The 26,464-nt window shown below is 37.5% G+C and overlaps 1 protein-coding gene across 5 annotated transcripts in view; it reads left to right on the forward strand.

Moving 5' to 3' along the window:
• LOC145665261 (glutamate receptor ionotropic, kainate 2) overlaps positions 1-26,464 on the forward strand; it is a 1,060,711-nt gene that overhangs the window by 1,003,578 nt on the left and 30,669 nt on the right. For all 5 annotated transcript variants that reach the window (XM_081732555.1, XM_081732559.1, XM_081732565.1 and 2 more), the window contains 3 exons: positions 8,633-8,830; positions 19,302-19,527; positions 24,460-24,624. In XM_081732555.1, coding sequence (XP_081588681.1) covers positions 8,633-8,830; positions 19,302-19,527; positions 24,460-24,624 — 589 coding nt within the window. The remainder of the gene's footprint in view (positions 1-8,632; positions 8,831-19,301; positions 19,528-24,459; positions 24,625-26,464) is intronic.

Consider the following 26,464-nt stretch of genomic DNA (forward strand, 5'->3'; position numbering starts at 1 on the left):
GAGTAGTTTCTTGTTACATCGGTAAGGCAGGAGACCATGATAAAGATGGCGACTTGGTAATATCGTCATTTTGATTAGACCATTGACTTTTTTTATTGGTGGTATATTTTCATCACCCTGTAGATAAATTCGTGGATGCCCTACAGGGTATTTAGCACACTTATTTACATAAGGATAAAGCGAGACAATATCGAAATATTTTATTACTTCCCCCGCTTTTTCGTCGACTTGGTGGTACAATTTCACGCAATTGGTCCTTCCTCCAAAAAAACTATCTCTTGGATTTAATGGTCTGCGGTTCATGTACGGGTGATTCTTCAGATACGTCGCCATTGCAGGATTTTGTTTTAAGAACTGATTAAATTCGCACTCCCACATTTCATGTACAATGTACCCCAATTCACGCAGTCTTGCATTTTTTCGTTGCGTTCGTTCATAACGGAATTCCATGGTGTCTTCTGGATTGTTGTAGATGGGCTGATTACGGCCTGTAGTAAAACATACTTTACACCCGTGGTAAAAGCAGCCGGCATGCTCGTAGATGTGCTCCTCTAACGTCTCAGGATCTTGGTAGTAACCATCAACATGGAATCCCGCAATAAACACTTCTTTTTGTCGGGCCGCATGTAAGATTTGTTTTCCTTCGCTTTTTTCAATGTAGGCCAGCCATTGCATTGCAGCGATCGATTGGGTACTTCTCCATCGATAGCCATGTGCCGGTAGAATTCCTATGGTGTTGGGTTTAAGGAAATTCCGGCGGAATACTAAATTGGAAGCACTGGCAATCGTGATCGTCTCCAAGAAGGGATTCACTTTGGTTTCTGTTTCAAATGACGTCATAAACGAAACGCATGCTTGCCGCAGTACATTGACATCTTGAATACAATACTTGAGAATTTCTTTCTGAAAATCAAACGTGTCATTACGATGATCGTTGTACCACTGCATGAACTTGTTTCTGTCTTCGACGGCCATTTCATCTGCACCATAATACTTCGTTTCTGGAAGTGGTCCAATATACGATTGATTCTCCTTGGTGTTGAAGAAATGCGGGAAGTAGCCTTTGGTTGCGGGTAAATTGAACGCTTTTGACAATTTACTTAATGCCATAGGTAGGAAGTTCAACGAGTCAATGAACGTCAGATTATTCAAGGTTAAACTCAGTATCTTGGTCCCATTTAATATGACGTCAGGTCTCCATTGGCATTGTTCTACCATGGTCTTTAGGATGAAATGTCCATCGTAGCCCTTCGAGTTGTGCGCGACACAGAAAATCCTATTTATATTGGGACGACGTTCCCGCAAGTACTGGAGAAAATCATAAACTGGATCCTCTCCTTGGAAAATATGCTGGCGCTGACCACACGTACTGCAAGACTGCTGGATATTATTGTTTTCAACACATGCATAACATACTTGTTGTGCAACCAATAAATTTGGAATGTGTACATACGTATTATCGCCAATATTCGTGTCCTGCATAGATTCTATATCATAGAATATCAACAAGGCTTTCTTTGCGTGCATGAGTGAAGGAACACCAGGTTTCAAGCATTGTCGATCAGGAAGCATAAAACATTGATGGGATCCCGGAACAATCTTCTTACAAACATTGCAAAAGATCTCATTACAATCATGAAGGCGTTCTCCACTTCGTACAAAGGAATATACTCTGTAACATCTAGTACATTGCTTCACCATTTTGCATACAGGTTCCCCATGATGATATACAATATTACGATGATTATTAAAACATTCTTCGCCGTAAAATTGACGATTGCAGTCGTTACACAGCACTAGCGTTTGGTTCTTGTCGCATAGAGGTCTCTGTAGACATTTGGAGCACGTTACAGGACAATTTTTTACATGTCTGTTACGCTGATCATACTTTTTATGGCACGCCTCACAGTAGAAATTGGTTGCAAAACAAGCAGTTAAAGATTGAATGATGTCAAAATGGCCAGCTAAACAAATCAAATTTATGGGAGTGCGATTTTCATCGTTGGGCCCCTCGTACATGATATCATGACCTGTGAAACTAGTATACACTGTAATTTTATATTCTTTGAGGTATGCCTGGAATTGTCGTATTTCATTTACACTGGCACCATGATCCAAATTCACTCCTGCATTTGCACATAATGCATTCACTTCATCGTCCACAACACATTTTGATTGATCTTTATATTGCTTATGTCGTTTTACATCTACATTCTTGTATTTTTTCAGGCCAATAGCAATAACAAGGGCGTACGCCAGGCACCTTGAATCTTGATTTCTTACACGTACAATCCCTCGCTTGCAACGTAATAATTCTTCATTTTGAAGTACTCCTTGCCGCAAACCACCATAGCCACGTGGAATATCCACACGATGAAAATGCACGGTGAATGGTTCGTGCAGGAGAAATGCATTGTTACTTTGTAACACTCTTTCGAACGAGGCCCACATCGTTTCCAGTGTCAGGTTTCGCGCTTGGCGAAAACTCACCCAAAACGGTTTATTCGTGTTGCGTGGTGATATTACTGATAAACCAACCATCGCCTCATCGTCGACATTGGCTAACAAATGGTCCAGCATTGCTTGGAAACTATTATGTACATACTGTATGATATCGGTTCCTACGGGCGGTGCGTTGAATTGAATTTCGAGCATTCTGCCCTCAATGTTAAATCGTCTATAATGACGAGTGATTTCATTGCGAACAGTAAAACCCGATTCGGCCATGGTTAATAAAAGGAGAAAACAAACAAACAGGTACGGTAAAACAAATATGTAATGGGAAAAAAGGAATTGTGCAGCGTGAATTTACTACAAAAGAAAAGAAGAAAGAAAAATCTTAATCACCTGATAAACAGGAAATCATAACATTCATGATAAATTCTTAACTAAGCAATTCATGTAAAGGTCCTGAGTTTGATTCCTGGCGGTGACGTTCAGAATCTCATTATGAAAGCATATGTACTAGAAATCAAAGTTTTTTTTAAAATAATTATGTTACTGAAATGCGTTATTGCTGTCAAACTCGAGAGCACTACATCAGCATTTAACTGACTTACCATTCTATAGTGATAAAAAGAATGCATGAAATGAATGAATGTTTCATCAGTACTGAGATGTGATAAAGTACGCGTAAGCATTTTTTTTTCCCCACTCACAACGACCTTTAAATGATGCGTTTGCAAGTTGAAGAGACTCATCGAACATTAACGATACACATACGTAATTGTCGAAACAAAATCTGTATAGCGTATTTTTTTTTTATTATTATTGTGACTAAGCGGTTAGCGTACATGGTTCGGACGTGGAAGGTCCTGGTTCAAGCCTCGGTGGGTTTGCTTTCCACGTCGGGGCATGTCAAGCCTTTTCTGTAATTTAATATTCTCACGCGTTATCATACATTCTTTTCAAAACTAAGCTAAATGACTGACGTACACGCCTCATAATACATAAACGTACATAAATCGTCTATAATGACGAGTGATTTCATTGCGAACAGTAAAACCCGATTGGACCATGATTAAAAATGAAAACAAACAAACAGGTACGGTAAAACAAATATGTAATGGGAAAAAAGGAATTGAGCAGCGTGAATTTGAGTTGATTTTTTTAGTTTAGCGTCCCTTTCAGCAGCGAGGCTATATGAGACGTGGACCTACTGATTAACGTGGAATCCGAACCACATGAGCTCCCCGCCGGGAATCGAACCCTGGTCTCCCACGCCAAAGGCACGTATGCTAACCGCTTAGTTCTGGAAATCATAACATTCATGATAAATTCTTAACTAAGCAATTCATGTAAAGGTCCTGAGTTTGATTCCTGGCGGTGACGTTCAGAATCTCATTATGAAAGCACGTGTACTAAAAATCAAAGTTTTTTAAAAAATAATTATGTTACTGAAATGTGTGTTTTATTGCTGTCAAACTCGAAACAATTACATCAGCATGTAACTGACCTACCATTCTATAGCGATAAAAAAAGAATGCATGAATGAATGTTTCAACAGTACTGAGATGTGACAATGTACGCGTAAGCATTTTTTCTACTCACAACGACCTTTAAATGATGCGTTTGCAAGTTGAAGAGATTCACCAACCATTAACGTTATACATACGTAATTGTCAAAACAAAATCTGTATAGCGTAAATCTTTTAACCACATATTCATGCACTCGTGGCTAAGTGGTTAGCGTACATGCTTCTAACGTGGAAGGCTCTGGTTCAATCCTCGGTGGGGGTTTGCTTTCCCACATCGGATCGCTGTCAAGCCTTTTCTGAAATTTAATATTCTCATGCGTTATCATACATTCTTTTCAAAACTAAGCTAAATGGTTGACGTACACACCTCTGGCCTTGGTTCAATCCCAGGTGATTGCTCGAATATCACGTTAAGCTGAAGGGGCCGCTAATGCTTTCAAAGGGAATCGAACCATATTATTCTCAGGCATAGTTTCTGAAATTTTGTAATGCATTCTTTTCAAAACTAAGCACACACATTTTTCTGGCCATGGTTCAATTCCCGACGGGCGCTCGCTGAAGGGTCGCTAAACCATATCATTTCTCGTGCTTACTTCTAATGTGTGGGGGTTCCTGATTCGTACTCTCACTTTCCCATTCCACTAATTCCTCATAGTCTAAATATTTCGTACTAAAAGTAAAACACTGTATTCGTGATCCGCCCACAAATGATTTTCGAATCTTGTGTGACAAATAAAATCTCACTGAACTTACCTCAATTCAATGAATAAAAAATCGGTGCAATGAAGCTTAAATGAAAACACTTTTAAAAGGAGATCTTCTTCACTCGATAGTTGAGAGCGATGTAGGATTTGAAAAATGAAATTTAGATTTTTATTTAGGTCGCTGCGAAAACGATGTCACCGTCAGCCAATCAGAAACGAGGAAATTTATAAAATGACATCACAACGAACCAATCAAAACGCTCGCTGCTTTTGTCATGAATCACGAACGAAAACGATGTGTAACAATCGATCGTGACGTCATTCAAGTTTCTCAATAGTTACATCATATAGTATCGCAGTTCTGAACCCAAATGCTTTCTGTCAGGATCATGTCACTACCTGTCGTAACTGTGACGACATTTCATTTTCCTCATATTCCATACGAGAATGTCAATGTTTGCTTTTTTTCCATGAATCATGCTGACACGTTCGTAGTAAAACAAAAAGTAATGCGATCCGCTGACGTTTGCATTTTCAATCATATGTGCTTCTATGTCGTCACACAAAGAAGTCTATCAGCATTTTATTTTAATCCACGAACGGAAGCGTTACACTGTCAGATTTATTTTCTTAAAGTATAAGTGTATCCTTTTCAAGAACCATGGTTCGAAACCCTCCAAGCATGATTAAATCCGAATTCATTCATAGCTAAGCGGTTAGCATACACATCTTTGGTTTGAAAGACCTGAGTTCGATTCCTGGAGAAACATTTCTTAGGATTTTTCTAAAACTTGTTTCAATTTCTAGTTCGAAAATTTTAAAAGTTTAGTTCGATAAAAAGTTTGATTTGAGAAGTGTTACACTGTCAGATTTATTTTCTTAAAGTATATGTATATCCTTTTCAAGGACCATGGTTCGAAACCCACCAAGATCGATTAAAACCGAATTCATTTAAGCGGTTAGCATACACATCTTTGGTTTGAAAGACCTGAGTTCGATTCCTGGAGAAACATTTCTTAGGATTTTTCTAAAACTTGGTTTCAATTTCTAGTTCGAAAATTTTAAAAGTTTAGTTCGATAAAAAGTTGGATTTGAGAAGCGTTACACTGTCAGATTTATTTTCTTAAAGTATATGTGTATCCTTTTCAAGGACCATGGTTCGAAACCCACCAAGATCGATTAAAACCGAATTCATTTAAGCGGTTAGCATACACATCTTTGGTTTGAAAGACCTGAGTTCGATTCCTGGAAAAACATTTCTTAGGATTTTTTCTTAAACTTGGTTTAAATTTCTAGTTCGAAAATTTTAAAAGTTTAGTTCGATAAAAAGTTTGATTTGAAAATTTTTAGATGTGGTTTACATCTTTAGTTCGAAACTTTTGTTTTTAAAAAATGTTTTAGTTCGACAAAATTTTGTTTCAATTTTTTTTTAGTTCGAAATTTTTTGGGTTCGAAAATTTTTTTGTTTGAAACTTTTTTTGTTTCAAAATTTTTTAGTTCGAAATTTTTTTTGGGTTCGAAAATTTTTTGTTTGAAACTTTTTTGTTTCAAAATTTTTTGTTTGAAAATTTTTGTTTAAAATTTTTTTAGTTTTGAAATTTTTTTAGTTCGAAAAATTTTTTAGTTTAAAATTTCTTGTACTCTGCGGAACCGTTTCGAAAAGAATCGGAGCAGTTTAGGTAAGAAAAATCTGGCAACACTGTTTCCATAATTGAAGCGCTTACTGAGCGTTTAAAAAATCGCTTAAACTCACAACAATGTGTTATAAGAAATCTACAAGCGACAACCCTCTTTCACCATTGTTACTTCCAGAGACATAGGCTACTAATTCAAGGACAGGATCTCCATCAAGGTAAGAATCATCTTATCTGCCAAAGAGAACGATAATATTTAATGTAAACTTCAGTACAATATCATGATGCCAAAAAAGGGTTATTTAAGGAGGAGGTTGAACCCTTCATGGGAACTTTACGCATAACCATAAAAAGGGAACTAAATTCTAAGATCCCGGTCTAGGATGGATCGCCGTCATATCGCTCTGTATTTCCCTCATGAACTGGGGGGGGGGGCTAAGATCATGTGACTTCTATCCACCAATCAAAATTGAGGTACCAAAACACGCATCTTACACATAAAATAAAACAAATAAGTGAGGGGTTTTCCCATGTAACCTGTTCACTGTGTGGCGGGTCTAAAATCATGTGACCTCTGTCGGCCAATCAGAATCGAGATACCAAAGTATACATCAGAAAGGACACCCTAATTTCAAAAATCCTTGGACCTAAAATCACGTGATCTCTATCATCCAATCAGAATCAAGGTACCAAAGCACTTATCTTACCCGTAAAAGGAAACGAATTAGTGATGGATTTCCCCGCAAGGGTAAAACATGACGTCATACCATGTGACCTGTTCACCGTGTGGCGGGTCTAAGATCATGTAACCTCTGTCGGCCAATCAGAATCGAGGTACCAAAGCACTCATCAAAGAGGATACCCAAATTTCAAAACCCAGGGTCTAAGATCATGTGACCGCTATCAACCAATCAAATTCAAGGTACCAAACCACTCATCTTACCCATAAAAGGGAACGAATTTTAAAAATCCCAGGGCCTAAGATCACGTGACCTCTATCAGCCAATCATAAACACTCATCTTACCCGTAAAAGGGAACGAATTTCAAATATCGCAGGGTCTAAAATCACGTGACAGCTATCAACCAATCAGAATCACACATCTTACCCGTAAAAGGGAACAAATTAGTGAGGGATTTCCCCGCGGGTCATCATACCACGTGACCTGGAAATTTGAATTTCCCGCGTGGGCGGGGCCTAACGTCACGTGACCTCTCTCAGCCAATCAGAATCGAGGAATTTTTGCTGACTCAGTTCGCCATACGTCGGTCCCTACTACTGAAGCTAGCTTTCTAGAGTACAGTCGCTTGCCGGCAACGCGACGACTGCCACAGTGATAGCACTGAATTCCGTGATGGCCGCAACAGCACTGGCGGCTCCAGGGGGTACGATACTCCCTGTACCCACTCTTGCTTCACAGACGCCGGGCAGACATGAAAGCAGATCATAAAATGTTAATAGTGCAGAAATTCGAGCAAAAGTTTTTAATATTTCGGTTTGCATTGATAGATTAAAATCGTATAGTTCTCATACATTTCTTTTGTAAACTCACCGTCGGTGCGAGCGTTCCCGGGTTCGATTCCCGGTGGGAGCACTTAGTCGAAAGAGCATAAAACGCTTTTTCAGGCCAACCACCCTGAATGAGGTTTTCCTGGGTTTCCCTTATTCACACCAGGCAAATGTCGGGGTGGTACCTAACTTATAGGTCCCAGGCCGCTTCTTTCCCTTTTCCCGGATTGTGTGCTCGCCGAGGGACGTCATCCCTCAAAGACGTGAAGGGCTAAATGGCCTTAGATGCCGAAAGCCCAGAAATCTAAATCCTTCATCTTTTGTAAACTCACTTCTTAACCTTAGTATATTTAACATGTACTAACATTTCAGTGTCTGAACCAAAGGAACATTTCAATATGTGAACTACCCGAATACTTGAAACCTTGGCATCACTGTTCAAATAGCGTCGTGTATGTCAGTCATCTGTGCTATAACGTGTTAATTTTTGCAAATTAGACCTAAACCTATTTTCAACAAGAAGTTTGCGGATAAAGTTGCCTCTGAGACAAGAGTGATGTTTCGTTTCGAGAAGTTGTCATGAAAATTAAGCCACGTTTCGGAAAGAGTATCAGTTTCTACTGGGAGAATTCTGTGTCGTATCTTATCATGAAAATTCTGCCTCGTCTGGTCTCACAAATAGCCTTAATTCAGGAATCTTTGCTGGAAACTGACTGTGAGGATAATTGGCTTCTGTGGTATGACTAGTGCATTGTTCTGAATGAAGTGTTAACAGGGGTTATCCTGAGGGAAGTTGATTTCTTTCACAGGCCACCTCCACTAGAATCGTCGGCGGCATCTGGTGGTTCTTCACTCTCATCATTATTTCGTCGTACACGGCCAACTTGGCAGCTTTCCTCACTGTCGAACGGATGATCACGCCCATTGAGAGTGCTGAAGATCTCGCGGACCAAACGGATATCTCCTACGGCACTCTCGAAGGAGGATCTACCATGACATTTTTTAGGGTAAGTCAATGGAACTTTTTATTGATCTTTATAACAGATTCACAGCACCTCTCTATTTATTTCATGATTCTGGAAATTAATTGAAACCTTCCATATTTATACCTAATCTGGCCATAAATACTGTTAGAAAGGAAAAATTTAAAACAGCAATATTGTGAAAGGTAATTTAATGTACGTAAATGATATGAAGCCAGGGCCGGCTCGTCCATATAGACAACCTAGGCGACTGCCATAAAGCCGTTCCCATAATCTTTTTCTTTTTTTTTTTTTTTTAAGCGGTGTTCAAAATATTTATGAGATTGAAAAAAAATGCTGTAGAGGATCAAGGGAGCAAAGCTGTCTTCAACATTGGGAGGCGGATTTGAGATTTATTCTGGGGGGAGACCTCAATTTCATCTCACTTTCCTTTGCGGCAATCGGACACAAATCATCATATTTCTCCCAAAAAAACACATTTCAAATCCGATTATTAGAGGACAGTCCCTCCAGTTCCAAGATTGGAGGGGACATGTCCTCTCATCCCCTACGGAATTTGCGCCAGTGACAGCAATATTTTATTAATAATTGGCTTATAGATTACTTATTAGTACCATAGAGAAAGGTACCGGAAATAAGTTTTATTTTATTTAGTGCTTAATCAAATGGTAACAATGTTATTATGAGGTAAAAATGTCAGGGGTGATAAGACTTCACTTTGATTCAGGTTTTGGGGAGAAGGAGATTATGAAGGGCACAGACGTTTTTCGCCTAGGGTATAAAATATTCTAGAGCCGCCCCTGTATGAAGCTCAGATAACAGTATGCACCAATCATACACTTTAAAATTTCTGCCGACAGCACGAGCACAGGATCAGAGCGGACTAGTTGTTTATTGCAGCACGCACTGTCTCCGGGCGAATTCCCGCCACTGCAGCAAAAAACTGTAAACAGCGGTTCAAACTGTCAATTGTAGGAAGAATTTTCTTGCAGATAATACCCCCAAGCATTACCTATACATTGTAATCTAGAGAATTAAGGTCAAGGCTGGTAAAGAACCAGTCATCGATGGATATAAAGTCAGACATATTGTTCTCCAGACACTCCTCGGTTGATTTCGTCTTGTAGTGTGTGGCTATTTCACAATGCGTTTTCGAAGCGTTACCCCCTAGAGCGAACGCGACCAAGGTGGCTATTTGGTAACTTTACTTTCGCCAGAATTATAAATCATACTGTGAGCCAGTCAGGGTTTCCAGGTCTTTTTTCCATAAGTCCAGGTCCATAATAGCAGAGTTCCAGTACTCTGCACAAAACAGCTGTTTCTTACTAAAATCTCCTTGCTTGGCAACACGTCTTTCCTTTTTTCCCCCTTCCTTTTGACATCTTTTAAACAGCAGACCGTCTATTGTTTCGAAACAGACCAAATACGCTTGAGCTGACGTTTTCTCCGCGTTTTTATTGCTTTCGCGTTTGTGATTAGCCATCCACATTTAAATACATGGTCAGCGTATTCCAAGCGTATGCATGAGCAGTAAAAACGCTTTGCAAACGCTACAAATAGTCGGGGATGTAGAGAGCAGCAGAATCTTACTGGGAAGTCCATCGAGACGTCCTGAACAGAATGATGATCTAGTTCTTCGCTATGGCTCCAGCACAGCGACAAGTTTTCATGAATTTCTTACAAAAATGAAGACATGTGTTCCCAGCATAGCTCACTCCTCGCCAGATGGGATGAGAGTCTCTGAATTTTCGAGACCTTGTTCCTAGCTTTCAGAGACGATGAAGTTTTTAGATCATTTTGGCCATTGAAATTCTTTTCGATTCTGAACAGCTTCCCATCGGTGAAGGAAAATTGTCTATGCCCATTATTCGCGTGCTGCTGAAGCAGGCGTTCATATTTATGCTTCCTTTGCGCCTGCAGACAAAATGTCAGAAAATCTTCGGACGCTCGAAGATCAAGATCGTTTCTGATTAGCCTGGCGTATCATTCGCTTGGAGATGCTTATATCACAGACCATTATATACTTTTCTCGTACGGAATTTCTCCTCACACGCGCCGGCTATTGCTTTAACGGCTTCTGGAGTTCTTGCACTTTCTGGACGGTCTTATCTTAGAAGATCCTTAACGAACCTAGTATCAAGGAACCGCTGGATTGTGCGGTACAGCAACTTTATTTTTTTAAAGCCTGTTGAAAATTGCATTTCCTGATTTTCCAACTCTGTACAGTGTTATCAGTGCTATTTCCCTGTACGGGTTACAATCAGTAGCGTCTTCTCTGGGTGTGCAAGTCGTGTGTTAACGCCCAACGAAAAATGAAGAAAAGAGTATTTTAATTTAATTAAATGGATCGTCAGAACTTGGGATTTTTTATTTCCAACGAGACAGAATCAACTGTTGAAGTGCAAAAGAACAGAGAAGTGCTGTGCGGTCTCCGTTATGTTTTGAAGAGGCAACTCTGCGAGTAAGTCGTTAGCAACGCTTTGGCTGAATTTTCACTGCTTTCGAAGACCCCTATTGTGCATGCGTTTCGTGTTCCTCACCTCGTGCTTTTGTGATCCAAGGCGTTGGTTAGGAAAGCAACGTTTTGAGTTTTCTGCTTCTCTCAAGCGTTGCCAAGTCTGATTTATTTGTGGATGTACAGATATTTTATAACGATAAGGTAAACATTTTTGGGGGTGAGAGGGGGGTATGATCTACGCACTTTTTTTTATTGCTAAACATATCATTCAATTCAAAAGTTAATGGTGCAATCGACTTCTTCCTAAAATACGTGTAAGGAGTACGGTGAAAAGAAACATCATTTTTTTCTCGATCCAAGTTGTGTTGGAAGTGTCAGTTGATGCAAAAAGGAAAAAAAAAGCCTGGACGTTAAGCTACAAAACAGTTTTCCATTCTGCCTTTTTATTTCCCTAATTTTCATTTACTTTGTCGTTAGTGGGTCATCCTCAAGACTTACGGTTTCGGACCCCTATTACTGTTTCTAAAACAGTAATCCAGAGGTTTATACGCAAAGAAAGACGACTTGAGCTGAAATTCACGTAACTGTAAGTAAATAATTGCTTGTTTTTGACTTTCAGTTTCATATTTTGAGGGTATATTTACTTATACTATAATTATTATAATTAAATGTATTCCTTACGTAATAACATCCTCCTTGATTGCTCTTTATAATTTCCAGACTAAATTGTTAGAAGTAAATTGCTATTTATAGGTTGGCGTAAAGAGGACATTATGCAGTGACGATCATGGTTCCTTACTTTCGAAAATTGCGAGAACTTCCAGGTACAGACTATATTCAGGAAATCGATGGATGGGCAAAGTATAGTCACTATTAAATACTCGAATGCTAAATGCGAATGCCACTAAAATAATTATGCGTAAATGGAGGTAAATTTATCACAATATTTTTGATCAGTAAAAAAAATGTGGGTGGGCCCATCTTTGCTCCTGGGAAGAGGGGATTCCCCCTCTAGTATCGCTTATGGTTGTGAGGGTTAATATATTTTTCCTTTCTTGCCAACGCCCTAACATCCACGTCAGGAGACGCTACTGGTTAGAATGTTGCAGTATTCATAGCCAGACTAGGTAGTCTTGTTCAGAAAAACTGTCTACCAAAATGTATTTGCAAAGTCTTGGCTTCTTAAATGAAGAAGGAATTAAATAAACATTTTTTGGGAGGTTCTATTTCAGACTTTATTTAGAGCATAAGTATTAGAATTTTCTAAGCGCGCTTGCCAGATTAGGTCCTTGTAAAGAAGGTGGGTTGCCAAGATTGTTTTAAAGTATATTCATGCTCCCATAAGATTCATATTGAGCAATGTTCAATGTATTTGAATAGAATTATTATCTAATGCTGGTTATTCTTATATTTAGAGGTTATGAAATTATTTTTAAACTTTTATTTGGCAGTGTTTCTCGTAAGCAACATCACATTCTATTGCGTTATACACACGAATTATAACTTCAGTGATCACTTAATTAGCATTATTGCTTTCATACAATATTCATATACATGATTTGCGGGTCGCTTCTTTAGATGCTTGTAATCTTCGTCAACAGGGGGCAGTCAAATTTAGTATTGTAGAAGCTTTATCACCTCGTTCCGCGAAAGTTCTTTTTATTTATTTTTTTATTTGTGGTTTCTTGTTCTGTAGGAAAATATTTTAACGAAACTTTTGCTAATTACTGAGAGTATTCTTATGATATTTGACCATAATAGGGCAATGCTGTTCAGCAGCTACACATAAGACCTATTTTATGGTGGCAATGTTGGTTTGAAATAAACACCCTGTATTTTGTAACCAAAGTGCAAAAATACTTTAAAAATTACGAAATTATGATCAGGAAGAAATGGTTCCACCATAAAAACAAACTGAATATTTTAAATATAATGCTGTCAATGCTTGCCAATTAAAGGGTTAAACTAGGATGAAATATCTGGAGTCGGCAGGAATTACCCTATGTCACCCTTGAAATTGCTCTACCATATATGAAACACGTGCATTTGTACGGGGTGGCAAAATCTGTCATAACTATATTATTTAAAATAAGTATTTCTTGTTGGAATCAAGACTTCATGGGGATGGTAGTTATTTTTAGTAAGCTTATCTTCTATTTGAATACTACATTCATAAATTATGTTTAGGTCACATTAGTTTAAGGTCACATGGACAATCCTAAAGCAAATCCCAGCATGAATTGCTTGATTGTTGTCAAATACCAGAACTCAATTCTCGAACAGTAACGAACATTTGTTCCATTTAGTTAGTTATCATAGTTTTGATATGAAAACTAATCTTATCTTTGTCACAAACAAGTTCCTTATCATTGAAGGTGGAAAGAAGTGTTTTTTTTTTTTTTTTAATTAACAGATGTAGAAGGAAAATCAAGAAATAAAGATAAAAGAGCTAGTTGCACTAGAAACGCAAACTGATATATTGAGATTGAAGCTCGATATTGAATTCTATAAAAAGAATTACCATCTTTCCTCTTCAGGTGTCTTTGCTTTATCTTTCACTAACATAATAGATTGTTATTTAAAGAAAAAACAGACAGAACAAGATTGCATTTGTAGTATTTAGGTCTTTCTGCGTGGCAGTGCTTTTTCTCTCCTCTTCGTTGTTCATGATGGGGTAGCATACTTCAAATCGTGGCTTTTAAGATTTGTTCTTTCTGGAGAAAGGGGTGGCGAATGATGCCATTACACGGGGCGGCAAATTGCCTAGGGCTGGCCCTGGTCCCTGCTAGTAGCTATGATGCAAGACGGAAAATAAGTATTACGCTGTATTTCCCTGAAAGAACCAGTTGCAGTTTGCTATGAAACAAGTACTAAATTTTAGCATTTTGGTTTTCTCAATATTTAGTTCTTTTACATTCCTTATTTTTTTGACTGTGATTTCCAAATGCGTTAGGATCTTTCGTTGTATAACTATGAATTTAAAATAAATTCACAGAAATTATCCTACACGTGATGTATAACTTCCAAAAACAAGATTAAGAAAATCTTCGATCCGTAAACACTCGTTCCGTCCCAGAGTTAATATGTAGTTAGCAATTTTTGTGCTTGAGCTGTTGTTATTTCGAGAGGAAGGATCTCACAGTCTATATCAATTTAAAGCTGAAGAAGAAGAAGAGTGGTGGTTGCATGTTATCAGCCAAAAATTGGTTTCCAGCCAAGAAGGAATTGATCTTCAGGAGATAGCGATAAACTGAAAACAAGCTTATTAAATAGCAAATTAAGATTCTCGTTTCCCTCCCAAAACAACGTGACGAAGTAATTAAGGCGGATGCAACAGACTTAACAAGTGGCGCTATCTCTTATTACATGACTAATAAATCAGACAAAATTACAGTATCCCTGTTAAGAATTTTAAGAAGAAACTCCAATTAACTTTTTTTTTTTCTGTTTCTTCTCTGAAAATAAGGGCGTTTTCTTTTACGTATCAGATGTTGATTTTTTTTAATATATAGACCTCTAACAATATTCTCGCTTTGTGGGTTTGTTTATTTATCATAATTATCCAAGTTAATATGGGCTGTTTCAAGTATATTTATTTTAAAAAAACACCTCCATTATCGTTCTGAATTTTGGTGTTACTTACATTATGTTACATATTTTTTTGTCTGTTCTTACAACCACGCAAATTAAAACATTGCACTGTTAGTACGAAGTCCGTCCGTTACTTCACACGCAGAGGCAGATCTAGCCTGGGGCCAGGAATCTAAGTTCCCCAGTCTTTAAGTGACAAAAATAATTTAAGTTTATTCTGTATATATTTGAAAGTTTATAGTAAACTCATGATATGCCTATTATAATCTGAGCTCTGGCAGGCCCCCAGGTTTTAGTTTCTAGATCCGCCACTGTTGAACGAAAGTGAATCTCGGCCGAGTTCATTAATGGGATCAATCTATTAACATCTTTACTAATTTCGATTTGATTTTAGTGACCTGTTTAACAGCGAGGCTATATGAGATGCGGACTTACAGCTTAACGTGGACCAACAGCTTAATATGGGATCCGAACCACACGATTTCCCACCGGAGGAAGTACCTGGGTATCCCGCGCCAAACACGCGTATGATATCCACATAGCCACAAGGAAGCTCTTAACATCTTAGCAGATAACAGTGAGTTTAACGTGTTGTATTGAATACAATCCATGCTATTCCATAATTTCTATGCAACCTGTACAGTAGCAAAGCGTTGTTGGTTGCCTATGATGAACTGTAGAGAATTGGCTTACCATATTTAAAACAAAATCTATAATATGCCCTAGCTTATATGCAACCTGCACAGAAGCAAAGAAATGTAGGCTGCCTATACTAAAAGAATATGTAGAAAAACGGCTTTCCATATCACGTTTAAAATCTATAATACTCCCCAGTTTCTATGCAACCTGCAGTAGCAAAGAAATATTGGTTGCTTATGACAAAGGATATTTAGAAAAGTGGTTTCCCATCCATAATATCTACATTCCCTAGCTTCTATGCAGCCTGCGTAGCAGAAAAGCATTGTTGGCTGCCTATAGTACAAGAGTAAGTAGCTTTTACTGTAAAAAGTCATTTATAGTTTAGTTTCCTATGATTCTCTTTACTGTAAATATCAGTTTATTTATTCTTAATTTGAGTTGTCTCCCCGCAGGGTTAGTGCCTTTGGTGCATGAGGTTCTAGGTTCGATACCTTGTGGAGTAGCCTTGAAAAATTTGAACTCATTACAGTGGTTCTTATTCCACCTTAAACTGTAGTTCCACGTCTCGTCCAACCTAGGTGCTGAAAGGGACGCTAAACTTTAATCCAACCCATCTTAATCGGAGCTCTGAGACAACTTTATGCTGTCATTTTAAATTGAAGTCTTCCAACAGAAAAGTTCATTTCATTCTCTTTTCCTTCTATCAAAGCCACATTTGTAACTAGGTCAAAGCTTCGAGTAGCAAATCGTTCTTAATAAATATTCAATAAGAGCATGACGTTCGAAAATCTTATAAGAGAAGAGAGATTTTTAAGTAGTTTATTAGTATTTTCGGTGTTGCCCAAAGTTCATACAATCGGCGTGGTCTTAGCAATCTAAAGCATTGTTGATATTCGAAGGTAGGGCTGGCCTTAGGCAATATGCCCCCCTCCGCTCGTACAATGGCGTCATTTCCGCTCCCCTTTCTCCAGAAAGACCAAGCCACGACTTTAAGTATGCTACCCCATCATTAACAACGAAGAGGAGGGAAAGAACACTCGCACTCAGAAAGGCCTAAATACTACAAATACAATCTCGTCCTGTCTCTTTTCTTTAAATAATAATCTATTATGTTAGTGAAAGATAAAGCAAACATACCTGCAGAAGAAAGATGGTAATTCTTTTTATAGAATTCAATATCGAAATTCAATCTCAGTATATCAGTTGCATTTCTAGTGCAATTAGCTCTTTTATCTTTATTTCTTGATTTTCCTTTTGCATCTGTTAAATTAAAAAAAAAAACTTCTTTCCATCTTCAATGATAAGGAACTTGTTTGTGACAAAGATAAGACTATTTTTCATATCAAAACTGTGATAATGAACTAAATGAAACAGGTGTTAGCTACTGTTCGAGAATTGAATTCTTGTATTTGATAAGAATAAAGCAATTCATGTTGGGATTTATTTGACGATTTGCTTTAGCACTGTCCATATGACCTTACACTAGTGCGACCTAAACATGATTTATGAATGTAGTATTCAAATAGAAGGTCAGCTTAGTAAATTTAACTATCATAATCCCCATTGAGATTCAGGCATTGGTCTCATCGTTAAACGTATTTGTCCGAAGCCCTTGTAAAAAATCATAGCTCTGGCTATTTAGCATTATCTTTATTTTTTCTCTAAGAAATCTAGCAACCCTTATAGATTCTAATTCTAATTCTAAATAGCCTACCTCACAGTTACAGTATCTTCCCTACAGTTGCTTACAAGTATAAAGTCGACAGTGTGGATTTCATAGCGGACAAACAAACTACAACACAGACAGACATATATCATCTCACACACTGGTTTTGTGTCAAAAAGAAATAATTTGATTTTATTTATTTCTTGGGTATTATATTTTGTAAGGAAGGCAAGTAAGGGAGGAAAATTTTTAGTTGTGTTTATGCGATAATTCAAAACAAAAAGGACAATTTTAAAGAGCTATTGTGATCAATTGCATTTTTATATTTTAGAGAAGTAAACTTAGTTTGCATGTATTTTAATCACGCTCGACTTTAGCCATAGGAGCTAAATACACGCTTCTGATTGGTTCAAGTTATCCGTTTCTCGCCACGTAGTATCCATATAGCACAATCAAACGCCAACTGCTGTCGATCCTCGTAGCCGAGTACGGGCCAGTAATGAAAATCGTTTTTAGTGTGGGTTCAAACCCGGCCCAAGGATTATTTTTTTTTTTAATTTTCATAACACTCTCATCATTAAAATAAGATTAAAAAATAATATTATTTGCGCTTGTACGTAATATACAGTGTGTCCGTAAGGTTGCGCGACCCAAAGTTTGATTGCGTATATCTTTTGAATCAAGAACGATAAAGACATGAGACTTGAAATAAATGTAAGCGTGTACTATGTAGATATTTTTGAGATCATGACCAATGTTATTTGTAACGTTTTTGTGTATTGACGAAAGTGCAAAATAAAAAATGTACAAAATGAAGAAAATCAATACTTAGTTGCATAAAACTGATTTTCTGTGGGTGAATCCCTGTGTATATGTGCAGCATGCATCAACATTTATCCATTGGTGCAAAAATGTGACAAAGTTCATGCAGTGTTGCCATGTAAAAAGGTGATTTAATGCAAATCTCTAAAATGAGTGTTTTTTTTTTAATGAAATGAAATCTTTGAGTTTTACGTCCCACGTATATGCCGGTTAGGCTAAAGGAGACGGTGTGAATGAGTAATGATTGAAATGGTGGAATGAAGAAAGTGGGAGGAAACGGGAGAACCCCGAGGAAACCCACGTACATGTGCTTGTCCACCACAAAGTTCACTTGGCGCGGGCTGGGATCGAACCCGAGACCCCAAGCACCAGAAGTGAATGCTCTACCACTGAGCCACTGCGGCCCCAGTGTTTTTTTTTTTTTTTTTTTTTTTTACAGAAACGCGGCGCCTGTCAACACTGTTGTCGTAAAATTTACTGCAACAGATGTGTTTTAGGTTAATTAATGGTAAGCAATGAGAATTTGCACATAATAATCTGAGTTTTTATCGCAAAAGATACCCACCTGGCAGCTGGCATAAAAACTCAGGTTATTAATTATGTGTAAATTCTCATTACTTATCATTAATTAACCTAAGACACACCTGTTGCAGTAATTTTACGACAGTGTTGATAGGGGCCGCGTTTCTGTAAAAAAAAAAAAAAAAAAACTCATTTTACAGATTTGCATTAAATAGCCTTTTTACATGGCAACACTGCATGAACTTTTTCACATTTTTGCGCCAATGAATAAATGTTGATACATACTGCACATATACACAGGGATTCGCCCACAGGAAATCAGTTTTCTGCAGCTGAATATTGATTTTCTTTATTTTGTTCATTTTCTATTTTACAGTTTCGTCACTACACAAAAAACGTTACAAATTCTAACATTGGTCATGATCTCAAACATATCTACACAGAACACGCTTATATTTGTTTCAAGTCTCATATCTTTATCGTTCTTGATTCAAAAGATATACGCAATCAAACTTTGGGTTGCGCGACTTTACGGACACACTGTACATTGCATAAAAAAGGATTTACTTACGTTACAAAACATAGCTGAGCGAGCGTAGGCGAGTGAATGGGTTAGAAGCCCCGCAATCGTTTTGTTCCACACTAACCCCATAATAATACCAGGTGACATTACGTCACACTCGGGTGTTCAACTTCGATGTAAATCTAACCTCACCCGCTTCTTTGTGTCCAACTTAAACCAGTTGACTAGGGTAAAGCGTGAAAAATATGCAGTTAATTTCCATATTTTCTTGCAGGATTCAAAAATACGTACTTACCAAAAAATGTGGAGGTTTATGGAGAGTAAAAAGCCGTCAGTTTTTGTATCCACGTATGAAGAAGGTGTGAAGCGAGTGTTGGAGGGAGACTACGCTTTCTTAATGGAGTCCACCATGTTGGATTATGCAGTGCAACGAGACTGCAATCTCACGCAAGTAGGAGGACTCTTAGACTCCAAAGGCTACGGAATTGCCACACCAAAAGGTAATGCTAATGTTGGTTTTAAAAAGTAAATAAATAAAAATAGAATAACAGGAATATTACGAATGATACAAAAAAATCCATCAAAAGATTGTAATCTTGGCCAATAATTAGTTTTTGAATCCGATGCTGCAAAATTTTTGAACGGCCTCTAAATTAAGTTTTCGTATTTTCTACGGGATAAGCACATCATACTGAGTTAAGTGATAGTTTTGGTTTTGGCTACACTATGTGTAGTACTCTAGATATAAGGCCTACAAGCAGCGACGCAAATCTGTCTTCAACAATGGGGGGACAAGTAAGACTGTTCCTGTAATGCTTTTTAAGCGATGTTCAAAATATTTATGAAGTTGAAAAACAATGCTGTGGAGGATTAGGGGAGCAGAGTTGTCTTCAACATTGGAAGGCGGGCAGATTTGAGGCTTATTTTGGGGGGCATCAATTTCATCTCGCTTTCCTTTGTGGCAATCGGACATAAATCATCACATTTCTCTCAAAAAAAAAAAATTCAAAACGGATTATTGGGGGGACAGTCCTCTCCAGTTTCAAGATTGGACGGGACATGTCTCCCTCATCCCTCATGAGATTTGCGCTAGTGCCTACGAGAAAATTTTTGACTGAAATATATTGGATCTTTTGATCCAAAAAGAAAAATTTGTAACAATAAAAAGCACAATACATAGATCATTGCGCAAGTATAAAGTCGGACTCATTACACATCATTTCAATTCAATATGTTATTCAAAATATGCCATCATTATAATTTCGTATGATAGTGCATCTTCGGCGGTAACTACAATACGAATGTCAATGTTAACAGGTAGAATGTTACCATTAATATTCCCATAGGGATAAACATAGACTGTTCCCATTAAAATATGTTACTAAATCCAGAAATTTACTAACTTTAGTCATATGTTCGATTTAAATACATTCGTGAACTAAGAGCTTCAAACTAATATAAAGCATCCAATTAAACCACATTAAGAAGTCACACATGCGCCATTTTGTTCGATGTTCTTCTGCCATTTTGTTAGCAAAACCATAATCCCGTTGCTGTAGAAGTGACACTTGGTTTTCAGATGCCTCTTTTGAAACTAACTTTACACCAGTCAGGGAGTTCTACACAAACCAAAACTTCTCGAAATTACTTCTATCACAGTCCCGCAGAGCTATTCGTATTTGCCGTACCACGAATTTCGAAACTTATGAATGCACTTTACATCTTGCTGGCTCAAACCAAATATGGTATCTTTGTTTCGTTTTAAGTTCGATTTTTGCTCAAAGGACAGCGTTGAGAAATTATTATGCAGCAAATAAGCTGCGGAATTAAAATCGGGCTTATCAAATCCGATTCCATGAGCAGACGTGTAAACACCACCACCACATAACAAAATAATTTATAAACACACACAGAGACAGAAAGAAAGAAAAGCTAGCCGTTATAATCTCGCTTGAACTCTCTCTTGTCATTCTCGCGGAAAACATAGAAGGGATAGAATTGCCAATACATCACAACTTTTGGTTAGTGAGGTCTCCTTTCTTTATTCTGATGTTGGAGACACAATAGAGACAATATATATATATATATATATATATATATATATATATATATATATATATATATATATATATATATATATATATATATATAACAAGGGTACGTTATAATAATTTCACATTTTATAGAGCGAGCTTAAAAGATGGTTTAAAATAAAAATAAATAAGGAGAAATAGCTGTCTGTTTCTGTCAGTTACAAATCCAGTTTAAAATAAAAAAGATAGGCAGCCCTGTAAACATAGACAGAAAGTCAAATGCCTTTTCGCAGGTACTACTACACAGCGAGGGTTTGGACTAATTTCTCACGTGGCTGTTTCTCCTACGCTTCTATAGGTTGATACAAGTTAAATGGATGAAGCAGAGGGATGATGCTCAAGGTTTTGCGAAGACGCTTTGCTTTCTGTCTTTCATATGGAGGAAGCATGTTCTAGAAAAGGATGTAGTTTCATCGCAGTAAACAAAACAAAACAAAAAATTACAGGAAATTTTAAGTTCAGAATCTTTAAATTACAAAATTTTAAGTTAGTAATTTAGGCTTGAAACATACAAAATTCTAAAGGGTAGACGCTGTCTACCCTGTCTCCCCTAAGCCTCGCCACTGCTTAGAAATAAATAGCACAAATTTCTACACTAGCCTAAGTAGCATTTGCGCCTTTATAGAAATAAAATTGTCAAATGTAGCTCAGCTTTGCGGGAAGTTCATTCATGTTCATAGCGTAATACCTTAACACTTTGAATCTGCTTGTCAGCATATACATATATGAGCATTCTACGTCTTCCCGTCGTTTGTATGCATATGCATACATGAACCTCTATCCTCAGTGGTAATGCGTTTACCTCTGGTGCATGGAGTCCTTGGTTCGATCCCATTTCGCGCCAAGTGGACTTTGTGGTGGACGAACATTCTGCTCGTGAGTTTCTCGAGGTTCTCCCGTTTCCTCCCTCCTTCTTCATTTCACCATTGCATTTATTTCCCATCATTACCGTTTGTTTTAGCCTAACCGGCATAACCGTAGGAGGTAAAATTTAAATATTTCATTTCATGGACCTTTATCACGTGATAGATGACGTGTAGCCCTACACTATAAAAATGTAAACAGAAACAACTGACGCGGTGGTTCAGTGGTAGAGCGCTCACCTCTAGTGCGTGGGGTCCCGGTTTCGATCTCAGCTCCCGCCAAATGAACTTTGTGGTGGACAAACACCGCGTGCGTGGGTTTTCTCGGGGTTCTCCCTTTTCCTCCCACTGTCTTCATTCCACCATTTCATTCATTTCTCATAATCACCGTCTCCTTTAGCCTAACCGGCATAACCATGGGACGTAAAACTTAAAGATTTCATTTCGTTTCAAGAACTGCCTTTGCCATTACCCATTGGGTATGCATCACTAGTTAGCGTAATGATAATAAGAAAATAAACAAAATATATACAGAAATTAATCATGGGCGTCGACAGAAGATTTCCAGGGAAGGGGTCGAAATGAAGTTGCTGTATTTCTTCTTATTGTTCGGAAAAATCCTGTTTAGGAATCCTGTGAACTACTTTTTAAATAACATTATTATTTAGTTTTAATAACTGTATGTTAAAACTATTCTGTTTATTACAAACTAAATAGAACTAAAATTTAAAAAGTAGTTTACAGGAGTCTAAAACCACATGAAACGTAATCAAATGCAGTTGAGTTCGTTCCTCTAGTCGCTGCTTTAACTAAGATTTTGGGGGAAATGTTATCCTGGCAACACTGTAATTTCTATGGATGGCAACATTGGAAACTCTTCAGGTTCATATTTTCTGTTGTAGAATAACATTATCTATGATTGTGGTAAGTTGCATTTCATTATCTCCTTTCACTTATGAAAATCAAGAAAAAGTAAAATGGTAAATTTTGTATTATTTTTAGTATGTCAGACTCTTAAAGTAATGTTTGTTACCTTAAAGTAAAATGACATTGTTGCCTTAAAGTACTGTTACATATATTGTTAATTTACCATAAAGTACTACTTTCGGTAAATTAGTATTACTTAAGATAATTTAATATTTACCTTAAGGTATATTAATATTACTTATATATATATATATATATATATATATATATATATATATATATATATATATATATATATATATATATTTAGAGAGAGAGAGGGGGGGGGTTACATAAATGTGTTACAATATTTTGGGAACAGATTCAGTACATCAAAATAAGAAATAAAGTTTATAGGAACCTGTGCTCAAAAGTGGAGAGTTTCGAAGTTATAGGGTGCCGAAAACGTGAAAGTTCATAACTCCACTACTATGGGACCTATCGTAGTCGGGTCAAGACATCACGAAGGAAATGGTATTGTGAACTATCGAAACATCCCTGTTTAAGAATGCTCCAGTACTTGCACACCAATTTTTAGAGAGGTAGGCGGAGAGTGATCAAGTACTCCCAAACAGCCTTTGTAAATATGATTGTCCAAGTATCTGAAGTTCTGAAAGATGGATATTTGGATAGTTTACATACCAATTCCTCAGTGATGTCTTGACCCGACTACGATAGGTCCCAGAATAGTGGGGCTATAAACTTCTAAAGTTCACTAATTTCACGTTTTCGGCACCCTGTAACTCCGAAACTATCCACTTTTGAGCACAGGTTCATACTTTTTTTTTTCTTATTTTGATGTGAAGAAACTGTTCCCAAAATATTGACACATTTATGTAACACATATATATATATACAGGGTGGTAGGTAACTCCACCGACAAACTTTGGGAGGTGATTCCTTATATGAAATGAAAGAAAAAAGTTCTTATAAACATAGGTCGAAAAACTTCTCATTTCAGAGTTATGAACCGCCGAAAATTCGAAAAATCATGTTTCGAAACGCCCTGTCTTAGAAACTATAGGACCTATAACAAGCGGTTTAAGGAATTACATAAAAACTAGTATGCGAACTATCTAAATATCCATGTTTTACCATCCTCCGTTATCGGCGAAACGAACGCGTTATTAGTACTTAAAGGAGTATCCCTATACCTCAATTTTCTTTTTACAGTTCGTTTCGCCGATAACGGAGAATGGTGAAACATGGATATTTAGATAGTTCGCATACTACTTCCTTTCCTTAAACCGCTTGGGATCGGTCCCGTAGTTTCTAAGACAGAGCGTTTCGAAACGTGAATTTTCGAATTTTTGGCGGTACATAACTCTGAAAAGAGACGTTTTTCGTCCCATGTTTATTAGACCTTTTTTTTTTTATTTCATATAAGGAATCACCTCCCAAAGTTTGTCGGTGGAGTTACCTACCACCCTGTATATATCGCAAAAAAATCTTTGAATTCCAGTACATGACATGAATGTATAATAAAATATTTATCTTTGTATGTACACAGGCTCTCCTTGGAGAGATAAAATATCGTTAGCCATTTTAGAGCTACAAGAAAAGGGAGTGATCCAAATGTTGTATGATAAATGGTGGAAGAATACAGGAGATGTTTGCAATAGGGAGGACAAAAATAAAGAATCCAAAGCAAGTGCATTAGGCGTAGAAAATATTGGTAAGTGTTCATTTCTAGTAGATGTTTGAAAAAATACAAACTGAAATTTCTTCTAAGAAAAAAAAATTGAGGGAATATTACAGTTATATTTTCCTGTAATGTTCATACTCTATTCCTCTGAAATATTGAAGCATTCTTAGAGTAAACAGGTCATCTTGGATTAGCAGGTAGGTAAATACTGTTGTACCCTGCAACGTTTCGAGGGCTGACATTGTCCTCATCTTCAGACAAATATGATGGAGCAATAGAGTGCGTGGAATATATACTTCATGTGTGTGCGGTTGGAATCTTCTGATTCATGGTTGAAATGGCGGCTTATGATTGGTGCTTGAAATGGCGGCTTATGATTGGTGCTTGAAATAGCGGAATATGATCGGTGTCCATGTTTGACTCAATTGGAATCCTGTGTCTCTGTTAAGGTTCGTTTTTTCTTGCATTCAGCTTATTTTGTGCTTCTATCATTTCAACCACCCATCAGAAGAGTCCAATCACACAAATGTGAAGTATATATTCCACGCACTCTATTGCCCCATCATATTTGCCTGAAAATGAAGACAATGTCAGCCCTCGTAACGTTGCAAGAAACAACAGTATTTACCTGAATGCTAACCTGAGAAGACTTGTTTGCAATACGTTGCCAGGAAAGCTTCAATGGATAATCTTAGAGTATTTCAATAAATTCGTAACATATACATAACAAAAATACGTATTCATATTCAGTTCGTGACTATCTCACACTATCCGTAGAACGAAATAATGACTACGGAAGAAAGTGGATAGAATTTTCACAATTAAACGAAATTGAACTATAAAAAGATCTGATAAAATATTTAGCGAAAGCGCCTATGGAACTAAACACCAAGACATAATCTTCAATATATACAGGGTGTCCCAAAAGTAATGCTAAAAAATGAAACTACAGATTCCTGGTATTAAAACAAGAAAAAAATGTTTATATGACATATTAACCAAAAATGGACAGGGGCGGAGCTAGACAGCTTCGAATGTGGGGGAAAGGTACTTCACACCTGCCAGCCGAATAATGGTAGGAGCTAGGAAGGGGATTCAGAAAGACACAAATCATATCTGCTTGACATGTTAAACGCGTGTTACATAAATGCGCTAGAGATTCTCCATACGTCGTTTAGGAATTCGCCTAATGTCTCTATGGCAGGGATAATGAAACGATGCACTAAAGATGGAAATAATACAGAAAAAAGTTATCCATGGCTCGATTGCACGCACATCTACAATGGGAGTCAAAGCAAAGATCACTTAGCGTGTTTGCATAATCTCAGGGACAATTGTAAATGTATACCAGATAGAAACTTACAGAGAGAGAGGGTAGAAATAAGAACAAGTGAAATGAAATGAAATCTTCAAGTTTTACGTCCCGCGGTTATGCCGGTTAGGCTAAAGGAGACGGTGATAATGAGAGATGAGTGAAATGGTGGAATGAAGAAAGTGGGAGGAAACGGGAGAACCCCGAGAAAACCCACGAGCACGGTGTTTGTCCACCACAAAGTCCACACGGCGCGAGCTGGGATCGAACCAGGGACCCCAAGCACCGGAGGTGAACGCGCCCCCCATATAAGAACAAGTGCAACTAGTGGTCTCATGTAATGAAATAACAGGCAGAATACACTACGACGTACTGTCTTTGTAGCATCTTACACAGAATAACATTACATACTACTAGGTCATACGTGCTAACAATACACATACCTACAGAAGATATTCAAAATGCTGTCCTCCAACATCTATGCAGTGTGCTAATCGTGAGTTTCGAATGCATTCCATGACTCCCGGTGTGTTGCTTAACTATTCACATGCATCTTCA

Source organism: Thermobia domestica, chromosome 1, assembly GCF_964235325.1.
Source record: "Thermobia domestica chromosome 1, izTheDome1.hap1.1, whole genome shotgun sequence".
Classification (NCBI taxonomy): Eukaryota; Metazoa; Arthropoda; class Insecta; order Zygentoma; family Lepismatidae; genus Thermobia; species Thermobia domestica.